The 13,542-nt window shown below is 35.0% G+C and overlaps 1 protein-coding gene across 1 annotated transcript in view; it reads left to right on the forward strand.

Moving 5' to 3' along the window:
- Window positions 1-2,557: 2,557 nt before the first annotated feature.
- The window catches only part of Wdr24 (WD repeat domain 24), a 33,188-nt gene continuing 22,203 nt past the window's right edge, over window positions 2,558-13,542 (forward strand). The window contains exons 1-4 of the mRNA XM_069844540.1: window positions 2,558-2,955; window positions 4,521-4,637; window positions 5,966-6,188; window positions 10,886-11,099. Coding sequence (XP_069700641.1) covers window positions 2,859-2,955; window positions 4,521-4,637; window positions 5,966-6,188; window positions 10,886-11,099 — 651 coding nt within the window. The 5' untranslated portion in view covers window positions 2,558-2,858. The remainder of the gene's footprint in view (window positions 2,956-4,520; window positions 4,638-5,965; window positions 6,189-10,885; window positions 11,100-13,542) is intronic.

A 13,542-nucleotide genomic window follows, 5' to 3' on the forward strand; every position in this document is an offset into this window, starting at 1 on the left:
TCCATTGTGCAACTCAAATCAAGAAATGGATTCAGAACATCTCAAAATCTGTGCGTCAGTGGCTAACCATGACAATATCTTTGAAAAATATTAGAGTGCAAGAGGTCAAATGACTTTATTGTCAAATGCCTGGCATTAGAAAACAACAACACATTAACATAGTTTGACTTTAAACACTAAAACCCATTCTTGGTAAGCATTACGTTCTATAAACTCTGCATATTTTATTGCATCTCTTGAACAACAAAACTCATGATGTATACAATCATTCACGGCAAAATCAATTGTTTAGAATAAAAATTGTTACGTTATGCAAAAATAAGGGAGAAAAATGCTCAAAGAGAAGAATAATATGGGAGCCGGGATACTGTTAAAAGTTAGAGACAAATACAGAAGATCCCAGGAAATACAGGAGGGTTGGCAACCCTACTCCACACTGATCTATTTCATTTAGAACATGTTTAAATTTGTCTCCAAGAATGTCCCGGTATTGATGGTAAAATTCGTTGGTGATACCATTCGTTCCATATGATCTTTTTGCTTTCCTTAATAGACTGCTTTTCTGAATTCCTCTTTTGTGGTTGGTGTTGTCAGCTGTTTTTTATTCAGGTGTGGTGTACTTCAATGGATTATGGTTGATGATCCGCATATCATTATCAGATATGCCATCGAACAAATTGGTAAGTATTGGTGTAGGACATTAATTATATCATTTTGTTTTCTATAAACAGTTGTTCCATTCTCAGTTTTTGGAAATTAAGTGAGATTCTTTCCTTCACCAGATGGAATATGTTCATTTTGTCTTATTGTGCTGATTTTCTCTCTATTCATTTCCTTTATACTGTTCATATCTGGGCTTTTATGCAGCTAAGTTGCACTTGTTTGAAAGCATATTGAAGGTCTGGGCATTGTTAAATCATGGACATATTGAAATAAAAAGTTTAGTTGTTTTTTCATTTGTTTTTTTCGTCCAGCCACTTGATACTGAAATCCTCTTTATTTGTAGTGTCTCGTGTTAATTGGTTATCGAGTTTCCAAAGTGTACGACCATGCGAAACAGAAATTTTAATCGACATAAACAGAGTGTCAGAATCCGTAAAAGGGACAGGAACAACTTCAGAGCTGGCATACTACAGTAATTTTTCGATCTGGAGAGACATTCTGTCAATGTGAGATGCCGACTTGGCAGTATGATATGTGAAACTGCAGTTTGTTCATCACCCTCCATGCATCGATCATATGCAAGTTATTTACAGTATAGTTTACGGCCAGTGATTATGGTGTACTACTGGTACAATCGATCAAATCAAGTATGCAATTGAAATCGCCTCCCATCATATAGTTGTCGCTTGGTTCGAGAGTAGGTACCGGTACTGTAAGAAATTGTTCATTGTGAAAAAGTCGTTACGTAATTTTCTCTTTTGGATACCAGACGGAGCATAACTGGAAAGAAAATGAGTCCCTTGATATTCTCCTAGGATGGTTTTACCACAAGCCAGTTTTTCTATATTTGTCATTTCTATACCCTCTTACCATTATGGCTGTATATACTGTACCTAGTTTTTTGATACCAATGTTACTGTAAGTTTATATCCATTGATTTGTATTACGTCTTCTTAAACTATTTCATGTATGAGGGCTATTTCTATTTCATTCCTAAATAGGAAATGACGGAACATACATTTTTTTACTGGTGAGTATGATTCACATATGTTAATGGCAACGCACTTCTAATATATGAATATAGGCTGTTAAAAAAATATTGCAGTGCTTTCATTCCTCAAATGAGGTTTAGAAATCCTTACACATTCAGAAATTTAAAATAAATGCAGTATTATAGTCCAGACACATGATCTGAAGACAGCAGGAACTTAATCATAAACAAAAGCAAGAAAAATCTTTTGGAATTAAATATTTTCTAACGTTAATAGGAAACAAAAGAGTTCAGACAAGTTTGGGGGGGAGCAGTAAGCTTACCCCCCCCCATAAATTTGCCTACATGTTTAATTAATAATTGAGAAAAATTCGCTTCCGGTGCCTGGGATTGAACCCAGGTCCTTGGTTCTACGTACCAAGCGCTCTGACCACTGAGCTACGCCGAATTCAATCCACAGCACCGGATCGAACTGTCTTCCTTCAATGTTTCCCTTTGTGTCCTGACTCCAAGTTAGGCATATATGTTGACGTATATGTCCAATGTCAACTCGTCAATTATTAATTGTCAATATAACAGATATTCTGTAGGACAAATTAATAAATCTTTAGTTTTTCTCCTCAATTATTAATTGTCAATATTGCAGATATTATTCTGTAGGACAAATTAATAAATCTTTAATACTATGTGTTTAAGCTTTCGTGCATAATGTCGTTTTTCTTCTGAGGCAACAGAAAAACTTTACCAGTCAGTATGAATTCAAGAATAGACGAGTTGAAGCTGTCATCTGGCAGGAATTTACGAAAATTTGATAAGAAAAATGTATGTACATATAGCACATACTAAACTGGATAAAAATAATGACAGATGGGAGCATGAATGTGACGTAATTCTCATGCGCTCGCAACACAGGTGTACGAATGGAAAATTATTGCGATTATTGTTAAAATGGCGGCTACGAAAACGTGGTTCAAGTTATGGGAGAAATATTCAGGCTTTGTTATTGTGTAGATAATATTTATTATGTTATTTGTGATATAGGTCGTTCCTTAGACTTACTGCCAGAACTTAAAAAGAGAATATTTAAAAACACAAGGAAAAATATCGTTACAACAGAGCTAGAAGAAAATTTTAGGTTAAAGTTGACATACTCAGATTTATTTCAGTGATACCAGCATCTGAATTATTCACAGCAATAGTGAACATGTCGTCTCGAACGATGTTTATTACCCAGGAGGGGCCTGCAAATGCACTTGCACTTAATAAAGACTATTCGCAAGTTGTCATTGCAGGAAGAAATGGTAATGCCAGCAAACTTACTGCTAAACAGTGTGCTTTCTAAACAATAATCTTTACGTTACTTTAGTAGTCTTTGCATATTATTTAAATTTTCTATTTATTAAAGTTATTGTTTACGTAGGTAAGAAGTGAAAATATTGGCTTTAGGTTAATTTATTGGAACTTTTTGAGTCTGAATTCTTGTACATTTTCTATTGAAGGTAAAAATTAAACGTAGCCAGTTGCTCACAACCCATCACGGGCACGCTTCCGAACAGGGGCAGCGGCATTTCCCCTAAGGTTAGAGCCCAGATTAGGTTTGTGTGTATTAATCGAAAAAAATGTCATATAAACATGCGTCCTATTCTCAATATTTTCTAGCCCCTAATTTTCGATTAATACACACACACCTAAACTGGGCTGTAACCTTAGAAGAAATACCGCTGCCCCTGTTACCAGTACCAAATGCATTTATTTAATTAATTTTTCAACGTTTCTATATGAAAGATATATTGTCAGCCTCTTTACACTCTAAGGAAAAAGTATATGTATCTGAATGGGGACCTGGCTGATGGTTACTACATACGGTAATTACCTGTCACTAATCCATCTAACCCTATCACTGACAGTAGGGCTACTTATCACTAAACTAACTCCTCATCAAACACTATATCTAATTAAAGCTTATCACTTAGCAGTGGGGCAGCTTGTCACTAAGGTGAGGAGGAGGAAAGGATGAGAGAAGGAAACCAAATTTTTTCTGTTAAAACAGAATAAGTGAATGCCAGGCCAATTACCTTTCTGTTCACAAATTTATTGTAGGCCTATGCTAGTCTGTGATATATAATCTATGCAATAATATTTGGCTTACCCTTTTTCTTTTTAGCTCGACAATCCCTTTTTCCGCTTCTTCGCACTCCATTTTGTATAAAAAATTTGAACGATGTGAGGATTTTCATCGTGATATAGGCTACATATAGGCCTATTGTATTCTTATAACATATAAATTGTGATCTTACTGTAAATAGGCTCACCATAGTATCACAGTCTACTATATACAGTCATGAAGCTTGAATTTTAAGGGTGCTAGAAACAATAGACTGTGCCGGTACTATTTTGCATTGCCTGTAATGAGGCGATATTAGCGATCCTAGTGGTGAGCAACTATCTAATGTTTGCATATTTACTACGTATTGAGCTTCGCGACTGTATATACTAGACTGTGATAGTATACTATTTTTCCTAGGTTGCTGATTAACGAACACTATTCCCATTCAAACTTTACATATTGTGTATGTGTATAATATAGATCTTAAGCCTTCCACCAGAATAAATAAATACATTATTATTATTATTATTATTATTATTATTATTATTATTATTATTATTATTATTATTATTATTATGACCATAATAGGCCTATGTGATACCATTTGAGCATCTGACACCATTCATTTTGTACATGACAAATAGACTATACACGAATTAACTCAAGCAAGAAAATAGTCTAGACATATTGATATAGTCTAGGAAAGGTATGTTCGTTAATAATATTTTGAACTAAAGCACAGATTTTCTTATGTTACAGTGTTCAAGGTATTTTCCATTGAAGAAGATGAATTTGTAGAAAGCTGCAATCTGAGAGTGGGCAAAAACTTAAATCTCAATTTCTCTTGTAATGATGTAGCTTGGAACACAGTTGAAGGTACAGTTAGTACAAAACCAGTTCTTCAAATCTTTTATTTTATTAGTTTTATTACATAGTTGTAAAAAAAAAAAAACGAGAGAGAGAAAGCTTGAAATCTATTCACTTAACTTGTTTTCTTTGCACATCACTCTGTCAGTTTACAAGTGAATAGGCCTAATAAAGCAATCATGACCACATTTTGCAATTTATGCTAATATGATAAGTGAAAGAAATAGTAGCAAATAATAAAACTAACATGTATTTGACCAGATAGCTACAATGTCAAATAAAGAAGTGCTTTGTAACACTGAGAGATAAGTTGGCAAAATAGGCTATTCCATGAGGACAAATATCATTTTGAGGAGCAACAGTAATCACAAATTTACTTTATTCATGTCTGGGTTCTTCAACACAGATTTAAAAATGTTGAAAATGTTAAAATGTTATGTTTTATTTAACGACGCTCGCAACTGCAGAGGTTATATCAGCGTCGCCGGATGTGCCGGAATTTTGTCCCGCAGGAGTTCTTTTACATGTCAGTAAATCTACTGACATGAGCCTGTCACTAAAATGTTGATCTTGTGAACCTTTTAAGATAAAGGCATTCAGTTTTGGGCGAATAAATAATACAATTTAATTTCATCAGAAAAGCATACACTTTGAATAATTTACACCCTTTGCTATTAAACAAATTTTTAATTAGTCTGCAGAATATGTTGTTGTTGTTTGTTGTTTTCTAATGCCAGGCGTTTGACAATAAAGTCACTTGACCTCTTGCACTCCAATATTTTTCAAAGATATTATCATGGCCAGCCACTGAAGCACAGATTTTGAGGTGTTCCGAATCCATTTCTTGGTTTGAGTTATACAATGGGCAGTTAGGGGACTGATATATTCCAATTCTATGCAGGTGTTTGGCCAAACAATCATGGCCTGTTGCCAATCTAAATGCAGCTACAGACGATTTTCGTGGTAAATCGGGAATTAACTGTGGATTTTGATCCAGAGAGTTCCATTTTTTCCCTTGGGATTGAGTTATCAAATTTTGTTTGTTGAAGTCTAAGTATGTAGATTTAATAAATCTCTTCACAGAGTAATACGTAGATTTAGTAACAGGTCTGCAGCATGTGATAGCATTTTTTCACCACAGCTACGGAAAAATCACTGTGATAGATAATAGTGATTTTGTCACAAAGTGATCTTTGTGTTTAGATGATTCTTGGTGATTGTGGGGTTCCATTTCCTGTCTGACGTAGAACCCAATTTCACTGCCATCTACTTATCTCTGAACAAATTATGAGGAATATCCATTTGTTAATACTTTATATTGTCTGATTTATCTGCAGATCATCTGCTGGCAACTGCAGCTACCAATGGTGCAGTGGTTCTCTGGAACTTAAATCGACCTTCTCGATCAAAACAAGATCATGTATTTATTGATCATAAGCGAACTGTAAATAAAGTTAGTTTTCACACTACAGAACCAACTTGGCTTATTTCTGGTTCTCAGGATGGTACTATGAAATGTTTCGATCTTCGTACCAAAGAAGCAACACGTACATTTTACAGGTAATTTTGAATATAAATGACGATAGGTAGCGAAAATCCAGTTTCGCAAACCAGCTATAATGGCTGGAGGATCATCGTGCCAACCACACGATACCTCCATTCTGGTTGGATGATCGTCCACCTCTGCTTCGGCATGTGGACGTGAGGCCAGCAGTCGGCTGGTTGGTCTTGGCCCTTCACAAGCTGTAGTGCCACGGGTTTACTTTACTTTGAATGTAAACGACGTATTTGCATAAGAAATTCTAAAGTTGTCAAGAACTTCATAAATTCTCTCTTCTAATCTGTGTTGAGCTCAATTGCTTGGTTAGATATGAAACCTGAACTAATATACTGTATGAGAAGACACGTTTAGTTGATGATAATAAAGTGAAGATAGAGAATTGTTGAAATGATGACAAAAGAAATACAAGTAATCCAAGAAGATTTGCAGAATAGTATTTGGCTACTGTAAGTTACACAAATTACTGGATTTGAACCCACGTCTTTAGCATGAGAAGCTACATCCTGGCCATTCGGCTAATAAAGTAGGCTACTAATTACTAATATATTTTTTTCAGGCTAATTCTTTCAGTTGGATTCAGATATTTTTGAATTTGTAAGCATTTCGTATTTACTGGGTATTTTATTGTATTGTATTGTATTTATTTACATTTCATGGAATTCATATATCGCTTCACAGCTATAATATGGAATGTGTCAAAAAATCTTAATAATAGGCTACTACAAAGTCTTATTACAGTAACAGTTTAGTTGAAATATATACAGAAGAGTTTTACAATATAGTCTGCTAGTACAACACAAGGGTTATTATCGATACATAATACAAGACAGAAATATTCATGCAGCATTGTTGAATGTCATAAATTTACCTACAGAATACAAGGCGTGAAAAATTAGATACCGTACTTCTTGAATTTGGCCCTGTTTTGAGTTTAATTTTTATACCCATATAGAAGCTATTAAAAATTTTTACTGCCATATAGTGCACTCCTTTTTGATAACACGATAGATCTGCCGATGGTATATGAAAGTCATTTTTTGACGCATATTTATGCTATGAACTGTTGAATTAGTTACAAAGTTTTCACAATTACATACAAGGAAGTTTATTAATGAAAACATATACTGACAAGCCATGGGCATTATTTATAGTTTTTTAAATGGTTCTACATGATTCCCTAGATTTGGCACCTACTCTTTTTTTGTAGTAGAAATATATTTGTAATTGATTAACTAGCGGACTCGTGTTAATTAGCCTATGTAAGTCTGTGCGGCTTACAGCTGTTTCGGTGCTTCATCACACCATCCTCAGAGCCTACTAGATCTCGGCGTCATCTCGAACTTCTCTGCCTATTGTGTGGGTGCGTTTGATTGTTGAAAAGTGGAGTCAAATAGTGTGTGTGTACTGAAATTGATCTGTGTGTTTAGAATTTGATCAGGGTATGTTTTAGTGTGTCTGTATATTTCATATTGTTCTAGTGTGTTGAGTTTTTGGTTCTTGGGTTGTATGTGTAGGATTTCCATGTCCGCATTTATGTTATTGTATGTATGGTTAGTATTGGTTATGTGATCTATGGCGAATTCTCGGCCTTATCTCGCCAAATATCATCTCGCTATCACCAATTTCATCGACGCTAAATAACGTCGTAGTTTATACAGCGGCATTAAATAACCAAGGGGGGAGGGGGAAACAATTAAACACAAACATAGTTCAGTTAACAATAAATTTTTAATAAATTTCATTCTGGAACAGGACGCATTTCAAACCCATCCTATGCACACGGTTGTCTTGCTTAATTGGTCGTTTACACGATATCCTGCAGTGTTAATAGCACGCGTCAGTAAATTAACTACCTTAATTTTGTATTATATTACGTGGTTTGTTATAATTACCTGTCATCACTATTAACTTCTTCATTCTGCCCTGGTTTTCGTCATCATTATCATCGTCGTCGCCCTTGCAGTCGTCTTCACTCCATACACGTACTCTGTTCCATCCAGCTGATTGGAGATGCTATACTTTTGCAAGTTTTTTTCAACAAGAAGGAGCAATATGCGTGCTCATGCATCACGGATCCATTGAAAATAAAAGACACAGAAACTATACACTTATCACGCTTGAACTTGATTTTGATACATGTATTGCTAATCCAAACGCCATTGAATAATGTTAAGAATTGAAATACCCGCGCGGGAAGATAATGAAATGCGCAACTACCGTAGAAATTACGCGGGAGGAAAATCGGGCAATGTTGCCAACTTCATTTCAAATAAGCCGCGCACCCGTATTTTTTACTTATATATTTCGAGGTAAAAAAAAAAGTACGCGGAGCATTCGAAAAAAATACGGTAATCCATACAAATTATAAATGATGTCAGATATATTACTGTTTGGCTTATAAAGAAATTAATCTTATGTGCAATCCAAAAAGCGACTGTTTTATCTTAGACTCTTATTTGTATACATAGTAAATTAGGGAATGACAGTTGAGAAATTAAACAATAAACAGAATAGGCTAGTTAGTATTATTGGCAACATGATAAAAGAACAGATCAATTGTTTCACAATGCTTGAAGCGTGTAATGAGATAGCATGTAGCCTACTATCAAATATTGTCATGGTGCTGATTTTTTTATTATGAGAATTGCCCGAACTTATCATCAGTCCCTCTGACATTGAGTAGTTTTTTTGCACTACCGTGTCTTGCATAGCCTCTAAGATTACGACAAATTTAAGGTGTGAATACACCTACTTACCCACCCACCTTTCTACCTACCAACCAACCTACGGTACCTGTTTACTGATCCACCCATCCCCAATTTCCGACTCACCTACCTACCTGCCTAAAGAAACTGAATAGATCTTTTTATATGGTAAATTGAAAGCTTACAAATTTCATCTCTCATAATTACTGTGTGAAAAGTCTTATTACTGTTCATGTTCAAATCTAAACAATACCCGGATGTTTTCTTTTTTCAAATAGCACATTGCATAACATTTAAAGTGTCTATATAGAGTGCTATAGACGCTATAGTTATTAACACAGGATCATGGCTAATGCACATGTTCAGAGCAGAGAACTTCTTTTACTAAGGGAAACTATTCGTTCATTATTTGAAGAATAATCACTAAATCTGAAAGAATATATATGCTACTATTAAAGAAAATAATACCTTCTAGTCCCATCGCTCTAATTTCCAGCAGCCAATCGCGTTGCAGGTCGGCTACATTTAAACGTGTGCGTCTTGTGATTCGCATATGATGACGTTATTCATTTCTTAAGGCTTTATAAATACTTAATATAATCGCCCGCCATTTTGGCTCTTTCGTTGGCATTCGCAGAAAGCACACAAAGACGTTATTTGCCGCTCAATTATTTGCTGAATTACAGTGTGTTTGATTTGTTATCATAGGAGCTACGACATGATAATGTTTAATGGTGTGGCAAATAGATTCCTCGTATGGTAGCTCGGCAACGAAAGAACAAAAATGGCGAACGATACTATCTACCTAGACTTTATAGAGCCTTCACTTCCTAAGACGTAAGCAAAGAGGAGGAGTCATGCCTGAAATAACAGCATCGCGACTATAAGAATAAAATCCCATCAGGAATACAATTTTAAAGAAAACTAAGAAAAATAGTTTATTTATTTATTTTATTTGGTTATTTTACGACGCTGTATCAACATCTAGGTTATTTAGCATCTGAATGATATGAAGGTGATAATGCCGGTGAAATGAGTCCGGGATCCAACACCGAAAGTTACCCAGCATTTGCTCGTATTGGGTTGAGGGAAAACCCCGGAAAAAACCTCAACCAGGCAACTTGCCCCGACCGGGACTCAAACCCGGGCCACCTGGTTTTGCAGCCAGACGCACTGACCGTTACTCCACAGGTGTGGACACTATAGTTATTGACATAGGATCATGGCTAATGCACATGTTCAGAGCGGAAAACTTCTTTTACTAAGGGAAACCATTTGTTCATTATTTGAAGAATAATCACTAAATCTGAAAAAATATATGTGCTACTATTAAAGAAAATAATACCTTCTAAGAATAAAATCCCATCAGGAATACAATTTTAAAGAAAACTAAGAAAAAAACAGTTATACCGGTACAAAAACTGAAACAATTTGTACTTACAGAATTGTCAAACTTTCATGTAAAATATATGCTATTATTTTCCAAATATAGTCCACACCTGTGGAGTAACGGTCAGCACATCTGGCCACGAAACCAGGTGGCCTGGGTTCGAATCCCGGTCGGGGCAAGTTACCTGGTTGAGGTTTTTTCCGGGGTTTTCCCTCAACCCAATACGAGCAAATGCTGGGTAACTTTCGGCGCTGGACCCCGGACTCATTTCACCGGCATTATCACCTTCATTTCATTCAGATGCTAAATAACCTAGATGTTGATACAGCATCGTAAAATAACCCAATAAAATAAAATAAAAAAAATTTTCCAAATATATATTTCCATAGTAATAGATAAATTGTGGACATTTGCATGGGCTCCAGCAGAAAGTTTCATCCTTGTACTGCACTGATAGTGTCAGTAAGTTGTTAATGGGATCAGTCATATTCAAACTAAGACTAGCATCGCGTGTTTAAGTGATTACTGTACTTCTCTATTACACGTTTGTTCTTAGTCATATAAAGTCAAAATGATTCCATATTTGTTTTTTAAATTACAGCAACACTGAAAGCGTTCGTGATGTTCAGTTCAGCCCTCATATTCATCATGCATTTGCTGCTGTATCTGAAAATGGCAATGTGCAACTGTGGGACCTCAGACGCCCTGATCGCTGCTACCATCAGTTCACAGCTCACAGTGGACCAGTATTTGCCTGTGACTGGCATCCTGAAGTCACATGGCTTGCCACTGCTAGTCGAGATAAAACAATTAAGGTGATCTTGAGTGTACCGGGTGATGATTCCAAATACGTTATTATATCCACACCCTGTTTTGCAAATGGAGACAGTTGAAACAGTGGTAAAGCTGAAGCTGTATTGGTATGTAAACTGTGACGAGAAAGACTTAATATATAAGTAATTGATTAACTAGCAGACTTACTCGTGTTAATTATGTAAGTCTGTGGGGCTTACAGCTGTTTCGGCGCTTCATCACACCATCCTCAGAGCCTACTAGATCTCGGCGTCATCTCGAACATCTCTGCCTGTTATGTGGGTGTGTTTGATTGTTGAAAGGTGTTGAAAAGTGGAGTCAAATAGTGTGTGTGTACTGAAATTGATCTATGTGTTGAGAATTTGATCGGGGTGTGTGTACACACACACTATTTGACTCTACTTTTCAACACTTTTCAACAATCAAACGCACCCACATAACAGCCAGAGAAGTTCGAGATGACGCCGAGATCTAGTAGGCTCTGAGGATGGTGTGATGAAGCACTGAAACAGCTGTAAGCTGGGCAGACTTACATAATTAACACGAGTAAGTCCGCTAGTTAATCAATTACTTATATTCAAGTGTTAAAAGTAGTGTACGCAAGATTCAAAATGGACTTAATATATTTTGACTCTGGCATTGAACATAGTTATTGGCTATTCCAAAGTAGCTAATACGGTAGATAAGGATAAGTTATATTACATGCTAGATAAAAAATGAATATGTAAATATCTACTAAATACATACCTAAATGTTTTTGTTTTCTAATAATCGAGCACATGACAACTGAGTCATTGTCTTTTCCTTACTGGTTTCATTTTTAAATATGTATCATCACTCATTCATTTGTCAGTAACATTACTAGCCAGAAATCCCAGTAAGAAAGTGAGCCTTTATCTCTCTCATAAAGATTGGGAAGAAGGGTATGCCAGTTTTGTATTTATTTATTCTGTGTTGTCTTAAACGATGGATGCTGATCATATGATCAAGACTTCCCCCTTCTTGTGAATATATAATTTTGGTCCATAATCCTCATAAGTCTGAGGACAGAATGGATGAAAAGGGCCCAGTTCTGAAAGAAGAAGATTACTATGATGATGATAATTGATAAAATGGAAATTATGTCGACAGTTTGTCCCAATATTAATAATTAATGACGTCAGTAAGTGACTGGTAAGAAAGTCAGTGAACAGCTCTATTGTTTACAGACCTTGCAATATACTGTATGACTGATTTTTTCACAGACTTTGCTTTTAAGATCTTTCCAGAGTTAAAAATCACGATCAAGAAAGCTTGATAGTATATTTAGCAACATGTGTCACATTTATAAATTTCTTTCATCTGTTAGTTCGTTAAAGAATGGCCTAAGGATATCCACAACTTTAGTTTATGCCCTCATTGTGCCAGAAAAATATTGATCCTATATTGACACTAACCCTAAATCGATACCATTAAACCTTTTTTCAGTTTAAGCATATTTTTTTCTTCAGTTTATCTTGTTCAAAAAACTCCCCCTTCGTAACACTCCTTTATAAATCTAATGTGGCACTTTATAAATTATTTTATTTTCATAGTATATGCAACATATCTGTTCTTCTGATGAATAGATTAGAACTTACAGCAGTAAACACACTCATGGAAAATCATAAGAGAATAGACAGTCCTATTTGTCAGAAGTATGGATATTTGCAAACAAAATAGAGTAAATCACTACTGCCGAGGATTTCAAGCATGATGGGATGACTAAATTTCCCAGCTTTTAAGACAGTATTGACTAATAACAATGCTAACAAAAATAAATTGATAAATACAATATAATATTTGTTACTCAGTCAAATTACAAAACTATGTAAAATAATGACTTATATTATATGGTCATTAAGTTTTATACACATAAATTACATATTGCAAACGTTTTCGCCCATTCAGGCATCTTCAGGCACAATTATGCAATATCTCAATATCAACTGTATAGTCATTACATTGGTGGTAGATAAACTGTTTAAAATTGATGATGTACAACATCTCCATAATTAAAATGTAATGTTACAGGTCATAAAATTAAAGTAATATTAAAATTAGAAACAACGTAGTGTTATGATCTAAACTTCATAATATTCTGTGGAACTCTTGTTCAGTAGAGTCCAATGATTGATGGGTTATATCTGAAATACATAAATATAAAATAGAAGTGGCAAATTATCAAATTTAAAAGTACGATTGGAATGGATAATGAAAGTACTCACGTCGTTTGAACGTGGCAACTGTATAGGTCATTATGAAACATCCTATGTTTGAAGTAGTTATCTGTAATGAAATAATAAATCAAATTTTGAAGAATTTGAAACAACGTGAGTACTTTCATTATCCATTCCAATCGTACTTTTAAATTTGATAATTTGTCACTTCTATTTCATATTTATATATTTCAGATATAACCCATCA

Source organism: Periplaneta americana, chromosome 13 (genome assembly GCF_040183065.1).
Source record: "Periplaneta americana isolate PAMFEO1 chromosome 13, P.americana_PAMFEO1_priV1, whole genome shotgun sequence".
In the NCBI taxonomy this organism is placed as follows: domain Eukaryota; kingdom Metazoa; phylum Arthropoda; class Insecta; order Blattodea; family Blattidae; genus Periplaneta; species Periplaneta americana.